Source organism: Pogona vitticeps, chromosome 3, assembly GCF_051106095.1.
Source record: "Pogona vitticeps strain Pit_001003342236 chromosome 3, PviZW2.1, whole genome shotgun sequence".
Classification (NCBI taxonomy): Eukaryota; Metazoa; Chordata; class Lepidosauria; order Squamata; family Agamidae; genus Pogona; species Pogona vitticeps.
In genome coordinates this window covers 87378526-87395518 of record NC_135785.1, presented here as the reverse complement: position 1 = coordinate 87395518, position 16993 = coordinate 87378526, and the positions used below count along the sequence as shown (strand labels likewise).

The 16993-nt window shown below is 40.4% G+C and overlaps 1 protein-coding gene across 8 annotated transcripts in view; it reads left to right on the top strand.

Annotated features, from left to right (window-relative positions):
- Positions 1–16993, top strand: part of PCDH15 (protocadherin related 15) — a 979840-nt gene that overhangs the window by 596059 nt on the left and 366788 nt on the right. For all 8 annotated transcript variants that reach the window (XM_072995260.2, XM_072995261.2, XM_072995259.2 and 5 more), the window contains 2 exons: positions 284–444; positions 7124–7279. In XM_072995260.2, coding sequence (XP_072851361.2) covers positions 284–444; positions 7124–7279 — 317 coding nt within the window. The remainder of the gene's footprint in view (positions 1–283; positions 445–7123; positions 7280–16993) is intronic.

Below are 16993 nucleotides of genomic sequence, written 5' to 3'. Positions count from 1 at the left end.
GTTATATAGCCATACACACGCCCCCTTTCTTTTCCATCTTTCTTTTTACCACTTTAGAAACTGGCTTCTGATTAATTTAACCATGGTGCTTTCTGTTCTTCCTCCTTCTGTTTACTTCTTAACTTTAGATAATAGATTTCAGTGGTCAGTGTTTTGAACAACTCTGTTCATAGTTACTGAACGTGTCATGTAGCATTTGTTGAACATATGAATGAAATGGTAATTTGAAAACTTGCTTTATCCTTACATAACATTAATTCCTGTCTTCACTGTTTTGTTCCAGGTACTATCCTGGTAGACAACATGTTGATCAAAGGTACTGCAGGAGGACCTGATCCTACCATTGAACTAACATTAAAAGATAATGTTGACTACTGGGTAATCCTAGATCCTATCAACCAGCGGCTTTATCTAAACAGTACTGGGCGAATTCTGGACAGAGATGTAAGTTGGCTCTTCTCCCCCAGCTTCACTCCAGCATGAAATGTGTCTTTATAACTAATCAAATTCTTCAGTGCAATCCTTGTTATCTCTGTTTACTCAGATGCATATTCCATATAGCCCAGCTAAGTGTCTTTAGGATTTCAACATAAAGATGTTTTTCAGAAATTCAAGATGATGTAAGAGCCAAAAATGCTTTGTTTTATAGACCCTCGCTATTTCATTTAGTCTAGTGATACAATGTTAAAACAATAAATTGTATACACATAGGATATTTTTGTGTGTACGTGTGTGTCCGTACATCATACATCAGTCTCCTCACTTGATGACAGAAGTGAAGGAGATTAGGATACTCTGTTCAATATGTGTGGACTCCACACACTTTGAGTTTCCAAAATAAACAATGTAAGCAGTTAAAGACCTGAACAATTGTTTTTCTTTAATGCAGGCCAGCACACTTTATGAACTGCAACAGGAACATAGCCCTGGAAATGTGTATAGTGGCCCATCAAGGTTTTAATCCTGGTTTTATTATCTGCTTTGGACTACAAAAACAAAGAGGAAGGCAGTCAATCCCTTGTTATGGAGCCCAAGTACAACTGGTGTGCTGGCTCTATGTGGATTGCCCTAGAATAAAATAGCCTGTATAAATGATACAGCAATGTTGCCCTTTTAAAAGAAGGGTGATCATAGTATCTTTAATTAATGTACAATGATGTGCAATTACTTTAATGCTTCTTTCGGCTATTTGTTTGTTTCTGTAATATCCTCTATTGAAACAATTTGAGCTGTTTACTATTCCAGGAATATAAACATAGATAGTATAAATATGAATATGTCCTGAAGGCTAAATAAGCTAGTGATGCTGCTGAAGTTCTTAAGTCTCTGGGCTGGAAAGCAAAATAGCCAACTCTTATTTCATTCCTTATTTGCCACCTCAGTTTTGTTAGAGATTACAAAGAATCTATTGCCATCTTGAGTCAACAACTCTCTAATCCACTCTGGCAACTAAAATCCAGATCAAGCCAAGGAACGTTTGCTCATCAGTAGTGCAAGGGTAGGCAGAGTTAATGAGGAGTATATGAACAGGAGCTTAGATTGACATTTAAGAAAATAAAATATCAACATTGTGAATCAGAGTTCATCAGTAATTAGAAGTTTGTTTGACAAAAAGAATTACAAATTACCAAGATCCTGATATCCCTCCTGTTATTTTGTTCCAAATTTTTAAATATATTTACCTCCATTGAATGTGTCTGGCTTCATCTGGTTAAAAATTCATAAATCTCAGCATCACTCTAGTGTCTTCCCTCTTCTCTCCTGATCCCACCCCCCATAATTATTTTTATAGCACTGATCTCCTTCTACCTCCTTCTGTCCCTCCTTCCCTTCCTCTCTCCCTCCTATATTAGTCTTACTCCCTGCTCTAGTGGTTTGTTTTTCTTCTTCCCCATCCACATGGGTCTTTCTTCTCCCTCCACCCCAATATTCAGTCTGACACACATGGGATAGGCATCTTGAACTGCAATGTCTAGAAATCTTCTAACTAGTATGGCTAATCAAAATATAATATAAATATAAATTTACTTAAGTTGCAGCCTCAGTAGTATCCATACAGAAATGTGTGTTTCTAACTGCTGCCATTCTGTGTGAATACCAACAGCAGTTTCAGTAGTGGAAACTATGAGGGGACAGAAAATGCATTGGGATTGTTAGATTCCATACCCCAGAATTCTTCTTTCTGTGATTTCAACATGCCGGAGCAATAGCTAAATTTTGCTCACCTGGAGAATGGCTGGACTGGGAAGCTTTATGGACTAGGATAGGTCATAAAACTCAGCCTAGCAGCCTATTAGTGAAGGAATCATTCCTGGAAACTTGCTGGTGCTTGATTTACTGTAGGTTGGAGACAGGATTAAACAAGGTAGAAAAAGAACACAACAAGTAGTTGCTGTAAATATTGCAATGCATGATTTGTAATTTAGTGTCAGTGTTTTCTGATGGTAGTGGAGGTTCTGATTGGGCTTCCCTTCTTTTGGTTTTCTAGACCAGGGGTCTCCAAACTACGGTCCGCGGGCTGCATCTGGCTCACCTTGTCTTTTTATCTGGCCCAGCATACGCCGCAGGCTCATGTCCATCCCCTTCAGGCTGTCCATCCCCTTCAGCCTGCACGCATGTGTGTGTGTTCGTTTGGCCGTCAAAAATTTGTAAAATATATGATGTGGCCCTCATGCTGAAAAGTTTGGAGATCCCTGTTTCACTAATCTGCTCCTTTCTTTGGGAGACTGCCACCTGGAATTTAGAACGTGGAGGGACAGGCATCCCTTCCCCGGAAACAAGCTGCCCTGTCCTCACTCATTATGTGCCTGCAGCAATCTCGCTAAGTGCCAAGGCAGATGTTGCTCCTGTTTTTCTACGGAGAAATATATGTGTACAGAGAGCATTAATTGTCCTCTTCATTCAGTCCCCCTCCACCCAGCAAGCCTAGGTGCTTTCATGCCTTATCGCCTTGATTTCCCTCCCTCACAATTGCCAGACAATTCACAAAAGGCCCTTCAGAATTGTGCAAGGCTATTGTAAGAGTTTAATTTGTGGATGGTTAGGAACTCATCTCTTTCAGTGGAAGAACCTATTGAAATTCAAAACATCCCCCTTTCTAGCCCTGTCACATGTTAGGAAGTGAAGAGATAGATGCAGGTGATGTAATCATCTGACAGAGTAGTCAATAGAATTTCTCCTATATAAAAGCAGCGATTATTTAAATGTGCACACCATACTCAGAATGCCTGCTGAGTAAGCCAAGAGGGTTTCTTCCCTCTGGCCAAGCCTGCAGCTCCTTTCTGCTGCCAATCACTTCCTTCATTTCTTTGCCCTTTCTTCAGGTGTTGGGACTCCAGGGCATACATCGTATTCTTAGATGCATCTGATCTGGTGATGCCCTGAAGCATCTCAGTTTTGAACCAAACAGCCAAATACATGATCCTTTCTTTTATTAACATATTTTGAAAAGAACTTTATTGAAGGTTTTTAAAAGACAGGTTTATAAAAATACACACTGTTCGTTTTTCCCCCGTCAAGTGAGAATCGGAGCATTTCTATTTGACTTCAGCAGCTTGAGCTCCTTATTCAGAGACAGAGGCAAGAGTGAGCAAACATCTTTGGTAATTTTTAAAAAAGCATTTGTACAGGATGAACTGAAGTAAAATGAGGTGATCATACATGTCATCAGTCTTTGGGCATCATATAGGAAGGAGGAGCTTTCAGAAATAAATTGATAGTTTTCATGGTGGAATTAAAAAAAAACAAGTAGGATGATCCAGTTATCTGTACTGGGAACAGTGCTTACAAAATACCTGATGTCAAGAATATATTGGTAAGGTCACCACTTTCGTGATTGAATCTAAACTATTTTGGATGGTGAAAAACACTGAACTTGATGAATGGGCAGCAAAATGGCAAATGAGATAAGTCAAAACAACAACAATAAATGAAATTCAGGATCAGCAAGGTAGTACTGGACTTGCAAAAAAGGTGGAATTTAATAATGTGTAATAAAATAATCTTCATTTATACATAGCTTGAATTGGAATTGGCTGTAATTAGGAAAGAGATATTTTGTCTTTAATATTTATTATTATTTTTAGCAACACTTGAAGAATTTCAAGAGTTTACCATCTATACCTCCCCCCACAAATTTCCCGTAAAGTATTATTTTCTTTTATATTATTATTGCTGTTCATACATACAAAACGACAATAATAAGATCTAACAAATATAACATAAATAATAAAAGACAACAAAGCCAATCATTCATACTACATATATGAATCAGAGATTTTGCCATCATCTGGTCATCTAATATAATCAAAGGGTTCTTTGAGTATGATGCAATGGTTTGTTAGCAGAATCAGGAAAAAAGATAAATTCCATGTTAGGATTTATTAAGAAGGAGACTGAAAATAGGAACATGGGAAGTTGGCTCGTGCTATGTCAGACTACTGGACTGTCTAGTTTGGGATGATCCACACTGACTAGCAGAAATTCTCCAGGGTTTCAAACAGAAGTCTTTCTTGCCTGGGATCTTTTGCATGCGGACAGTGTTTTCAAACGCTGAGCTGTGGCTGTCCTGTATAATGATATCTCTGTATATACCTATAAAGTTGCCACAAGTGGAATACTGGTAAAAATTTGGTTTCTGCATCCTATAAAGAAAACCAAAGGGGTAGAACAAATGCAGAAAAGGGCAGACAAAATGGCCAGGGGGTAGAGCATCTTCTTTGCTGAAAAGTGAAGCTTTTTAAAGAAAGAAAGAAAATGAGATGATTCAGGTGGGACACAATGGAAAGAGGTAGAGGATGCTTTTTGGTTCATTAGTGAAAATCCAATTTGGAAACTGCCTTGAGACTCACATTGTAAAAGTGTCTGGGGCTAGATGTCGTTTTTACGATTGTGAATCTTTTCCTACTAAGGATACAAAGCGCATCCCAAGTCTATGTGTATCTATTTAGAAGTAAGCCCTAGCATACCTAGCCCTAGAAGTAAGCTGCTTTCAGGCATGCAAAGCATAGTTCAATTTTATGCCTGTCTGCCCAAGAATAGCAGTTGCACAAGGGCTTTTCACTGTGCAACGAGAGCTCACTGGCCTGCTTTCTTTGATAGCTTGTTTATTTATGCCCCACCTCCCAGCCAAAAGGGCTCTCAGACAGAAATACATAGCATAGTGATATTATTCTCACTTTGCACTAAAAATTGTTAAAATAATGTTTTGTTATGCTTTTTCATATGTAATAAAGCTTGACTCCCTCTTAGATAAAATCCAGAGTGTCTAGAACTTTTTCTGCTGTACTTGCATACCAAAAGTAAAGAAAGAACATGAGTGCATTCCAAGCTCCAGTCTGTAAAATCTGCACTCCATGTGCTTCCAAATAGCATATTGTGTGTGTGTGTGTGTGTAAAATATGAGGAAATTAATTATTAAGGAAAGTAGAAGTTGGCATGGATATTATATTAGAAACAGCATAGCACTTGATAAAATTAATTGCCATTTTATTAGCTGAGCAGGAATTACAGATGGATATTAAAACTTTATTAGACTCATTGTTCATAAGTTTAATTTTTGTCTAGTTTTCAGCGTAATCAGAGAGGATGAGGAAAATAGGATAATGAGTAAATTATCATGCATTTCCTAAGCAAAGCTATTGCTGTCCTATATATCATCTTATCTATATTCATATATATTTGCCATGGGGGTGAAAATCACCTTCTGTGATGATAACTTATATATTGTGTGTGTTTGTGTGCATGCACATATGTATTCATGTTATTATTGTCTAAATATTATTCTGCTCATAATGAAAACTAGGACGTGCAGAGTACAGCTTTATCTATGATCAGTTGCTTCTCATTAATGTGGCATCACTATGTTTTGGCTAATTAGTCCCTACACCAATGTGGGCAATGCTAATTTTTTTGTGATTTTTTAAAAATATGAACAAATATACTCTAAACAGGTTTGGGATTATTTATTCTTATACAGTTTGTAAGATTCTCATGAACTGTTTAAAATAAGAATAAATTAAATTAAAGTTTTTCTACAACTGTACCTAATGCTATTTTTTCATGGTCTCTGTGACTCATACATAACTCAGTTATCTGACTATTGTCAAAGCATAGAGCAGTGAACTGAAGGCAGAATACAATCACAATAGAAAGGAACATTGTGTTTTAGCTCTATAAGTGTTGCAATGCTAGTAATCTAGCTTTTGACCTTGCATTTGGAATGTATACCATGTCAGAGGTGCCTTTGGTACAGCCATAGGCATGGTTATTCAGACGGAACTGCCATTGAGTTCAATGGGCATTATGCCTATGTGAAGTCTGTACAGTATAGGATTGCTGCTGACATTGCTGTTCTAATAGGCCAAAATAACCCAAGGTCAGCTCAGCTGGCTGAACTGCCAGTCTAAGGATGCTCCAGATTCCTTAGGACTAATCTTTTCTCTGAGAACCAGAACGGTGTAGTGGCTGGAATTTTGGACTCGCACTTAGGAGATCTGGGCTAAAAATTCCTGCTTGTCCATGGAAACTGAATGGGGAGGGTGGCACAGGTAAAACCACTCCTTACATTTCTCATATCCCCTGCAAACCCTACTATAATTTGGAACCAATTTGATGGCACATAACTCCCCCCCCCTACACACACACACTTCCTGGCTTTGTGCTAGCATGGTGGTTGTGTCCCTAGGTTGGAGTCCATTTGAATCTGGCATAATTCAGCTCCTCCTTCACTCCCACCACTATGCAGCTACTTTTTGATTCTTTCTTCCTCGCAAATCTTAGCACAGACGTTCTGTAAGAAAATTTCTCTGTTTGCAATTGTTCTGTTGGCAGATCTCCAAAATCAGCCAGCAGATGAGGATTCTGCTAACAAAAGGGCATTTTTGCTGACAGACTGTAGCTACAGCTGGCGTGTCTTTCGACTATGATTCTACCACCCAGCTGCAATGCTGTTCACACCATAGTTAGAGTTACACAGAGTTCAGTGGGACATACCGTATTTCTTAGTAAAACCTACATGTATAGAATGCACTGTTAGATAACTGTAGGCAGCAGAAAAGATGCTCTGCATCTATGAATACTTTAAGAAAGTGATTACGCTTTCATTTTTCTCCCTTCTCTACAGCCACCAATGTCGATTCAGTCTATTGTAGTCCAAGTCCAGTGCATTAACCGAAAAGTAGGAACCGTTATCTACCATGAAGTTCGGATTGTGGTTCGGGATAGAAATGATAATTCTCCCCAGTTTCAGCAGGAGTACTACTATGTCGCAGTAAATGAGGTCAGTTTCATTATTGCTGTTTTTGTTGCTAATATTTACTGTTAATTCAGTTCTGGCTGCTTATGTTGTGCGGATATTCTTCTCACTGGGGCATAATGGGTTTAAGATACATTTTCTTGGAAAGCAGTAGAAGAAGGAAGGTTCAATTGATTTTGAGCCATAAGTGTGCTTGTAGAACAGTTTGCTGCAAGCTGAATCACTTGGGGAAAACTCTGTAATTAAATAAACAAATAAACCAAATCCAACAAGAGGGTTTTTGAAACAGAATTTGGAAGGGTATAGAAGATAAAAGAGATGCAGAAATTTACTGCCATGAGGATACTGTAGAATCTGACAAGAAAAAAGGACCCAGAAGAGATTTGCATTGCTTCTGTTACATGACAGAAATGGAAAAAGAATACAGAAATGAGCGCCTAGCAGCAACACTCATTTACAGATTTTAAAGTGGTGACTCTTGACAAAAAAAAACTTAACTTTTTTGTGTGTTTGCAGATTGTTCATGGCTGTATTAGCAGTTTCAGCAAAAAAAAAAAATCATTCTGGGGATTATAGCTTTTTCCTTTTTTAATAATCTGATTTTATTTTGTATCAGCTAGCTCTAAATTGGATCCCATCCACTTGGGGATGATATGCAAGGAGGAAAAGCTGATTTTTGGGTTTACATTTAGCCTCTAATGTATAGCTTCTTCATTATATTTGTTACACAATCAATGGATCAATGAATGTGTATAAGGGGAGCTCCTGTTTTCAGTTTCACCCAGAGAACTGTTTTTTTCCCCCCCTCAACGATCTATGGATAGTGGAGGCTCTGCTGTTCAGGCTTGTTCCCCGACATGCATTAAAGGCAATAGAAGTGATGCGGGAGGAATAGTACTAAAATAGACCTCTTGAACATATGGTAAGGAATTCCTAGTCTGAATCCTGAACAGGCCTGATCTTGTATAAGGCTGTAGTCACATGGGAAAATAGATCACAATTTGGACTGTTTGTGAAGCAATCTGTTTCTCAGCAATCACATGGTGCATGGGGAAATGCGCTCCAGGCTAATCCAACCCATGCCAAGCTGGATTCTTTTTGGTCAAGTTATAGAACCTCTACTTTTTAAAGGCCAGGCTAGAGCAATTCCCCAGCTGATGGAAAAGTTGCTCTAAGAGAGATTGTTCCTGTTAACCTTTTCCAGTGTGATCAGGCAGACACCTTCACAGCCATCTAATTGCACCATAAATTCTTCTTTGCAAGAGCAGCCCCAGATCTGTGACTCACACTGTCCTAAGCTTAAGAGCACTAATTTAAAGCACCTGAAATTTGTGCGTCTTATCCCCCCCTTTTTGTCCCATATGCTAGGTTGTAACTAATATTAATATTATTTAATTAAAATGTCTCATGGTTTGTAGACAGGCTACTCCCTCCTCTGTAAGACCTAGGTACAAAGTACTCACAAGTGGTGTACCAATCCCTTCTTCTGCTGGCTTTCCAGGATTATGAAGCTAGCACAAACTGGCTTTCCTCCAGAACAGAACTCCCAACAACATGGCTTTGCAGCCAGAAATCCATCTCAGTCCAACCAGCTAATATCTCCAAACCAGTCTCCATTGTTCTTTACTTCCTTTCCCATTTATTTCACCTTGAATGATGAACTGTCACAATCTGTAGTTATTATTTCTCTTTTGGTAATCAAAATGTTGCTACTTGCATTTAACATGTCTTATGTCCTATGATTTTTATTTACAGTGGGGTCTCGATCTACGGAATTAATCCGTATTGGAACAGAGTCCGTAGGTCAAAAAGTTCGTTGGTCGAAAATGCATTCCCCATAGGAATGCATTGAAAACCTATTAATCCGTATCTGGCTCAAGAACCCCCCACACACACACACACACAAATTAAAAATAAATTTTAAAAAAACACCTTACCTTTCTGAAGTCTTCAAGGGGTCCTCCGCTACCTCCATCGCTGCTGTTGGAGGACTCCAAGGGCTTCGGCACTGCTGCGGAGGCCTCTCAGAGGTCCCCCGCCCCTGCTGATAGTGCTTCAGAGGCACTATCGGCGGTGTGGGGGGACATCCAAGAGGCCTCCCATGGTGGCACGGAAGGCCTTCGGAGGTTCGTGCACCACCGCCGGTGCTGCTGGGAGCTGCGCCACGCCGGGCAACCCAACCCATGCTCGGACTCCCAGGAGTCCGAGCATGGCTTGGGTTGCCTGGTGCGGTGCGGCTCCAAGCGGCAGCGGCAGCAGAGTAGGGGGTGTCCGGATGCCTTCCAGTGTTTCTCTGTCTGGAAGGCATCCAGAGTTCTCCACCCTGCCGCTGCTTGGAGCCGCACCACGCCCGGTTTCCCAGCCATGCTCGGACTCCTGGAAGTCCAACCATGGCTGGGATAGCCGGGCTCAGCTCGGCTCCCAGCGGCGGCAGGGTGGAGAACTCTGGATGCCTTCCAGGCAGAGAAGCACTGGAAAGCATCCGGACACCCCCTACCCTGCTGCCGCCGCCACTTGGAGCTGCGTCACGCCGGGCAACCCAAGCCATGCTTGGATTCCTGGGAGTCTGAGCATGGCTTGGGTTGCCCAGCGCGGCATGGCTTCCAGCCGCAGCAGCAACAGGGGACCTCCGGATGCCTTGCAGGGCTTGTCCGCCGCCATGGGAGGCATCTCGGAGGTCCCTGCTGCCACCGATAGTGGCTCCGAAGCACTGGCGGTGGCGGGGACCTCCGAGATGCCTTCCTTGGCGGCAGAGAAGCCCTGCAAGGCATCTGGAGGTACGGCCTACGGCCTGGAAGGGGGAGGGGGAGAAAGCGCCAAATTTGAATTGGGCGCTTTCCCTGCCTCCCTCTTCTGGTCCGTAGCTCGATTCTCTGGCCGCAAGTCGAAGTAAAATTTTGCGGCCGGAGAAGTTCGTAGGTCGAAAAGTTCGTAAGTGGAGCCGTTCGTAAGTCAAGACTGTGATGATTTGTGTTTTTATGTGTATTAGAATGGGATATGTAGTCCTAAGATTGTCCCAATAGCATCCATCTTGATTTAAAGTTTGCTCTGTAGTAGGAAAGTTTTACATGCTGTTTCAGAGAAGCTTCGCTCTCTGGTTATCTCGTTGCTAAGATGAGTAGAGAGCAGAGACTTTCGTAGTCAAAATAATTCTGCCACAAAGTATGATAACAACTGAAGCTCCATGAGAAAGTTAGGCGGAACAACAAGACCCAGGAGGGGGTGTTCCTTATGAAGCATTCTGGGAAGAAGAAGGAAGTTAGTAAGGAGTTGGGAAAAAGATGGAGTTGGACTGAGAAAGGGCAGACACGTATTTTTCCCATAATGGACTATTTTTCCTACCTTGGACTGATGGAAGTCAACTGGTTTTCATCTAGCATCAGCCTATGAAGACCCAAGACACGTGAGATGGACTATGTTACCCTTTATATTAGTTAGCATAGTTTCATTTCTTTATTTTTCTAGCTGGAGTGGGGGAGGAATTAACTGTGCCTTGTATTGAAAATGTACCAACTAAATATTTGGTTTCTTTACTTTAACAACTTTTATTAATAAAACAGTAATGATTGATTTCTATCTAGAAGCATTGTTTCTTGTTCAGACTAGCTGTGGAATATTAATTGGCCTTATATGTTCGCTACCAAAGATTTCTAGAGCCCAGATTAATCTGAGTATATCTCATGGTTATGTCTGTGTTGCTTTCTTAATAAAGGGGATTGGCTTTTGAGGAAGAAGTTTAGACAGGACCTGGCTGAGACCTAAGTGGCTCTGCTCAGCAGTCAGAGGTTTGTCTGGATTTCGGACTCATCCCAGTCTCCGGCACCCCCATAAATCTCTTTGGAGATAAGGGGCTGCTTACAAAGACTCCACTGTATTCTTATCTTCTTTGTCGGTCATTCTCAATCCAATCATTTTAAATGTTTTTTTTAAACAGAACAGTTGGTCATTCTCACTTCTCAATCATTTTAAATGTTTATTTAACAGAAATTTCTGAGAATAAAATTCCCAGAAAGTTATGTTAAATAAACATTTAAAATGTCTTTTTTCTTTCTTTAATATCAGTGTGTATCAATGATTCCATGCCATACAGTAGAACTGAGAATATATAGCATCACAAAGGGGATTCTCAAAGTTAATTTTAAGGGTTTTTTGGGCCTCTATCAAAGAGGCATTTGTCCTGCTCGCTATGGGGACACTTTGCAATCATATAACATAATTACTGGAGCAAAGGAAATAATCTCCATGGGAGTTCTACCTACCAGGGGCTTTTACTTTTCTAGTATGAATGAGTAGGATCACTCTGGTTTAGTCTGTTTCTAGAATATGTGATCATTGGGAACATACCAAAAGCAAGCCTTCGCAGCTGTCAAATCTCCTTCCGATTTGAATTCCAAAATCGTGAAGTGGCCTAATAAGTGAGCCACTTTACGAAAGTGGCTCACTTATTAGGCCACTTCACGATATTGGCAAATTGAACACTTCTTCTGTAGGGAAAGTTACGATTTTTTTAAAAGGCTCTAATAGACCATCGCTTATGCATTGCATCATTAAAAAAGAAAAGAAAACAACACAAAATTTTGTTTGGTTTCTTTTAAAGGATTGTTCAAGAAACTATCTCTCAGACTTTAGGCAGTTTCGCAATTGGCCCTTCAGACATACGAAAACTTTCTTTTTCTTTTTTAAAAAATGAATCAGTGCTTCAGTGATAGTCTACCAAAGTATTTTTTAAAAAAATATCATTTCCTCTGCCTCTCCACTGATGAGCAGAGAAAGTGTTTAATTTTCTGATATCGTAAACGGTCTCACTTACTTTTATTTTATGATATTAGAAGGAACTGGACCGAATAGAGTCACTTGAGCTCCAATATGCCATTTGGATGCAAATATCACACCACCATTCAACCTCAAGCGACCCTATTTAGCCCACACTAGCCTGCTCCAAAAGAGCCAGTGTAGACACGCCCTAACATACTAGCCAAATTTCTATTGAGTAAATTATGCTTGTGTAGGGGTGATGATGCCAATGACAGAAGGAAATTGCTGATAATTAAAGAGTTCCTGCTTCAATATTAGGGTTTCCTTGGCTTGCCCACAGCTTACCTACAATTAGTATCATTGTGGGTGAGTCAGGCAGTCACAGGATTGAAGCAGAAATTCTTTAATTACAGGCAATCTCAGCTTGCCAGATATTAGCAGTGGCAAATTCCAGGTTCCAACTTCAATCCGAGGTGTCCCCTTACTTGCCCACAGTTAAGCTGATTGCAGGTTACCAGAGGCAGCCCTGAGACTGAAACTGTTCAGGAGGTTAGCGCACACCCAAAAAACCAATTGAGGACTTGTTAATTGCCATAAGTAGCTGCTGCAAGTTATGCCATTTGCCTTTCACAGGTGTAACTCAACAACAGGATTTTGGCTACTGTAAACTTAGCAATAAATACTAATTCAGTATCAGATAACTCTGAGTGGAACTACTAATCCAAGAGTTAGTTTTGTTTGCAACAAGCAATTCAGACTTTTTCCTTATAACTATAGTAGTATACCTTCCCATGTGAAATGGACAATATTGTCTTTATCTGATAACAGCACATTAATTTGTGCACACTAAACTGCTCTTCCTGGTAGGGGCAACCTGTGGACTAGAAATATATGGATGGGAGTGGCATGGGGGTTACCATAAAATTTTGGAGCCTACCCCCAAAGTGATCATTACCTTGCTCACTGGCAAATGTTCAATGATGGATCTTGAAAGCCTTTAGTCCTTAACTATAAATACAAGATTCCATAACATCACATGTGCCAACTCATCAGTGGACTCGTGATCAGAGGAGCAGATTATTGCATTCTGCTGACCTTCAAACTTGGCTATATACTGAAATGTGCCTAAATAAAGACCTTTCCATGATCAAAATTCATCATGTTAATAAAAAAAAGATAGGAGGCTAAGAAAAAGAGCAGAGTTTTACTTCTGAAAAGGTCCTGTTCTCAAGCTGCTTAAAGATCCTAGGTCTGTCTAGACACTCAAATCCAGCAATCTGCTTTCTTGAAAGTTTATCTACCCAGATCACCCATCATAGCCAGCAGGGATGGCTGAGGGGTCTGACGCCGAGAGAGGCTTGGAAGGAAAAAACTAGAAACCGGACCTTCTCGGCGGTGGCCCCTCGGCTGTGGAATACCCTTCCAACAGAAATTCGGCTGCCACCCTCGCTGGGTGTTTTTAAAAGACAGTTAAAAACTTGGCTATTTAGGCAGGCCTTCCCTCCAGTCAGCTAAGTCTTTTTTTAATTTCTTCTTTCCTTATCCTTCCCCATCTTGGTAATACTTTCTTAAATTAATTGTTTTAACTAATATATAGTAAATGTATTTTTTATGATTATATATATTTTATTTGATATATTTTATGTTGTAAGCCGCCCCGAGTAGACATGATCTAGAGGGGCAGGGTATAAATTTAATAAATAAATAAATAATAAATAAATAAAATTTATCTGCACAAAAACATCACAGATTTTCTTAAAAATTCTAATTTATCAACTAAAACCAGTACTATCACATTCCTCCATTCTTTTATTTATTTATCCATTCGACTTGTGTGCCACCCACACTCTGCAAGAGTCTCCAACATCAATTTAAACAATTCAATTAACGCAAACACACTAAAAACCAATACTGTTAAAACAAAAACAAAAACAATCTACAAAAACAATCTAGATCTATGACTGTCAATTAAAATTAAAATTAAAACCTTCAGTTAAAAAACTTCTGGAACAAGAAGGTTTTAACTTGGCAACGAAATGTCAGTAACATCGGTGCCAGTTGAATATTGTTTGGGAGGGCATTCCAAAGACTAGGGGAAGCTTCTGAAAAGGCCCTCCGCCTACAGGCCATCCCTCTCACCTCCCTGACGGACGGCTCTTTCAGGTGGGCCTTCTGGCTAGATCTCAGTTGCTGGGTAGTTTCATATGGAAGGAGGCGGTCCTTCAGATATCCAGGGCCCAAGCCATTTAGAGCTTTCAGGTGGGCCTTTTGGCTAGATCTCAATTGCTGGGTAGTTTCATATGGAAGGAGGCGGTCCTTCAGATATCCAGGGCCCAAGCCATTTAGAGCTTTCAGGTGGGCCTTTTGGCTAGATCTCAATTGCTGGGTAGTTTCATATGGAAGGAGGCGGTCCTTCAGATATCCAGGGCCCAAGCCATTTAGAGCTTTATATGTCGAAACAAGCACTTTGAATTGAGCCCAGGCAACAACTGGTAGCCAGTGTAACCTGGCCAGAATCGGCTGAATATGGTTTCTCACGGCTCCCTTACCAGTTGTGCAGCTCGATTCTGAACCAGCTGTAGTCGCCAGATCATCTTCAAAGGCAGCCCCACCTAAAGCGCATTGCAGTAATCTAAAAGGGTTGTTACGTAGTCATGAGACTATGTTCATCCAGGTAGGCACGCAGCTGGAACAGTTTCTGCAGTTGCAGGAAAGCACCCCTGGCCACCAAGTCTACCTGGGCCTCCAGGACCAGACCGGGATCCAGGAGCACCACTGGACTGCAGATCCTGTCCCTCAGGGCGAATGTAGCCCCATTCAGGGCAGGTAAATGGCCCTTTAACCTGTCTAACGAACCACCCACTAAGAGCACTTCAGTCTTGTCTGGATTAGGCTTCAATTTATTAACCCTCATCCAGTCCATTATCAGGTTCAGACACGAGTTCAGCTTAGAGACTGCCTCACCTGGATTGGTGGGAAAAGAGAGGTAGAGCTGAGTGTTGTTAGCATATTGCTGACTTCTCAGCCCAGACCTCCTGATGACCTCTCCCAGTAGTTTCATGTAGATGTTAAACAGCGTGGGGGACAATATTGAGCCCTGAGAAACCCCATGCCATAACTGCCATGGGACCGAGCCATTGTCCCCCAGCACTTCCTTCTGGACATGATCAGCCAGAAAGGAGCGGAACCACCATAAAGCGGTGCCCCCATCTTCCAACCCAGCTAATCTATCCAGAAGGACACCATAGTCAATGGTGTCGAAAGCCACTGAGAGGTCCAGGAGTATCAACAGAGCCCATCTCTCCATATGTTGATATTAGCACAACGTGAAAGAGCTAAAAAGGGAAGTTTCAGCTATGACTGCTTTGTGAATCATTCTTAGATATAATGATAATTCCAGTCTATCTAGAGTTGAAGATACTAAAGGGGGGCTATCAGCAGAAACTGGCTAGGTCTACGTTGAGCAGTGTCAAGATATCTACATTGCAGCTCCATATAATATTTAAGTAAGTAATTTTGTTTTGAAAGTTTTAAAATTTTCTACTCTAGTTCTAGAGTGTCTGCATGCCAAATATAGCTTTTTTTTCAAATTTCATTTTGCTGTGATTAGTATGAACTAGGAAATAAGTGTGGTATAGTGTATAGAGTGACGGACTAGAGTTTTGGACAACAGGGTTTCAATCCTCACTTGGCCACACAAACTCATAGGAAGAAAAAAAGAAAAAGAAAAGAAACTCATGGGGAGAGTGGAACTGGTAAATCACTCCTTAAATATCTCACTTACCTCTATTAGGATTGTTATAAAATAGTTCCAACTTGACAGCACAGAACATACAAATACAACTAGGAAACCAGCTGATAGAACAGTATTGCTAAATACTTAAAAATTTGACACTTGGTCTAGTGACTTCCTGTCCATTTTCCATGTGTGGGAATGGAACCTTCTACTGAAAACCAAAATCTTAGTTTTCTCATAATTTACATTAAGCCAATATCCCTTGCAGTGAACTTTTTCAATAATCTTCTAAGGCTTAGCAGAGTATGGGATATTAGCATTGTGTCATCTTCATAACGAGGTATTGAAATTACCTTTCCACCTACTCATACTTGAAAAAATTGTATTCCTAAAAATATTCCACCATATCATTCACATGTAAATTGAAGAGCAGTTGGGCCAGAATACAGCCTTGACAAAGCTCTTTTGAAGTTTTGAATGAATTTGACAATTGGCCATGTATGCCTAATCTGACCTTTAAAGTAGTATCAGGGTAGGGTTTTTTTTTTTTCCTGATGAACTCATATCTATATTCAGCTTAACTAGTTATCTTCATACATAATGCATTGGAATGGAATCAAATGCAGCTTTGAGATCAATGAGTGCAATATATAGTTGCCTATAAAATCCCTTAGAATATTTATGAGAAATAGTTGTAGCAAAAAGCAGCCATCCAACATTGAGTTTCCCAGCTGAAATCCAATTTGTTTGGGGGATAATAAGTGGTTTTCAGTCATCCATACCCAATTTCAGGAGGAGATACCTTACCTAAAGCTTTCTTATAGCATCAAGCAGAATTATTGGTCTGTTACGGGCTCTATCATTTCATTCTCCCTTTTTATACATGGGAACAACAATTGAGGAAAACTATTCCTGCAGAAACCTGCCATATCTATCATGGTCGGTGAGTAAAGTGGCTGAAGCAGATATTACTTAATTAGCAGTAACAAGAGATAGCAAGAATGAAAGGTTTGATGGTATTATCATAGGATGTTGGCCTGATCATCCTCTTGAGTTGGGTGTTTTCCCCCAGTACACCACATAATAATAATTTATTGTCATTGTAAGTATATGCACATACAACGAAATTCACAGACACCCAGAGACCAGACACATGCACACACATAAAATTCCCAAACACTCCCCACCCACTAAAAGTCCCCCACTAAAAATACAAACATCTACACCGCAGGCCAAGTTACACAGTC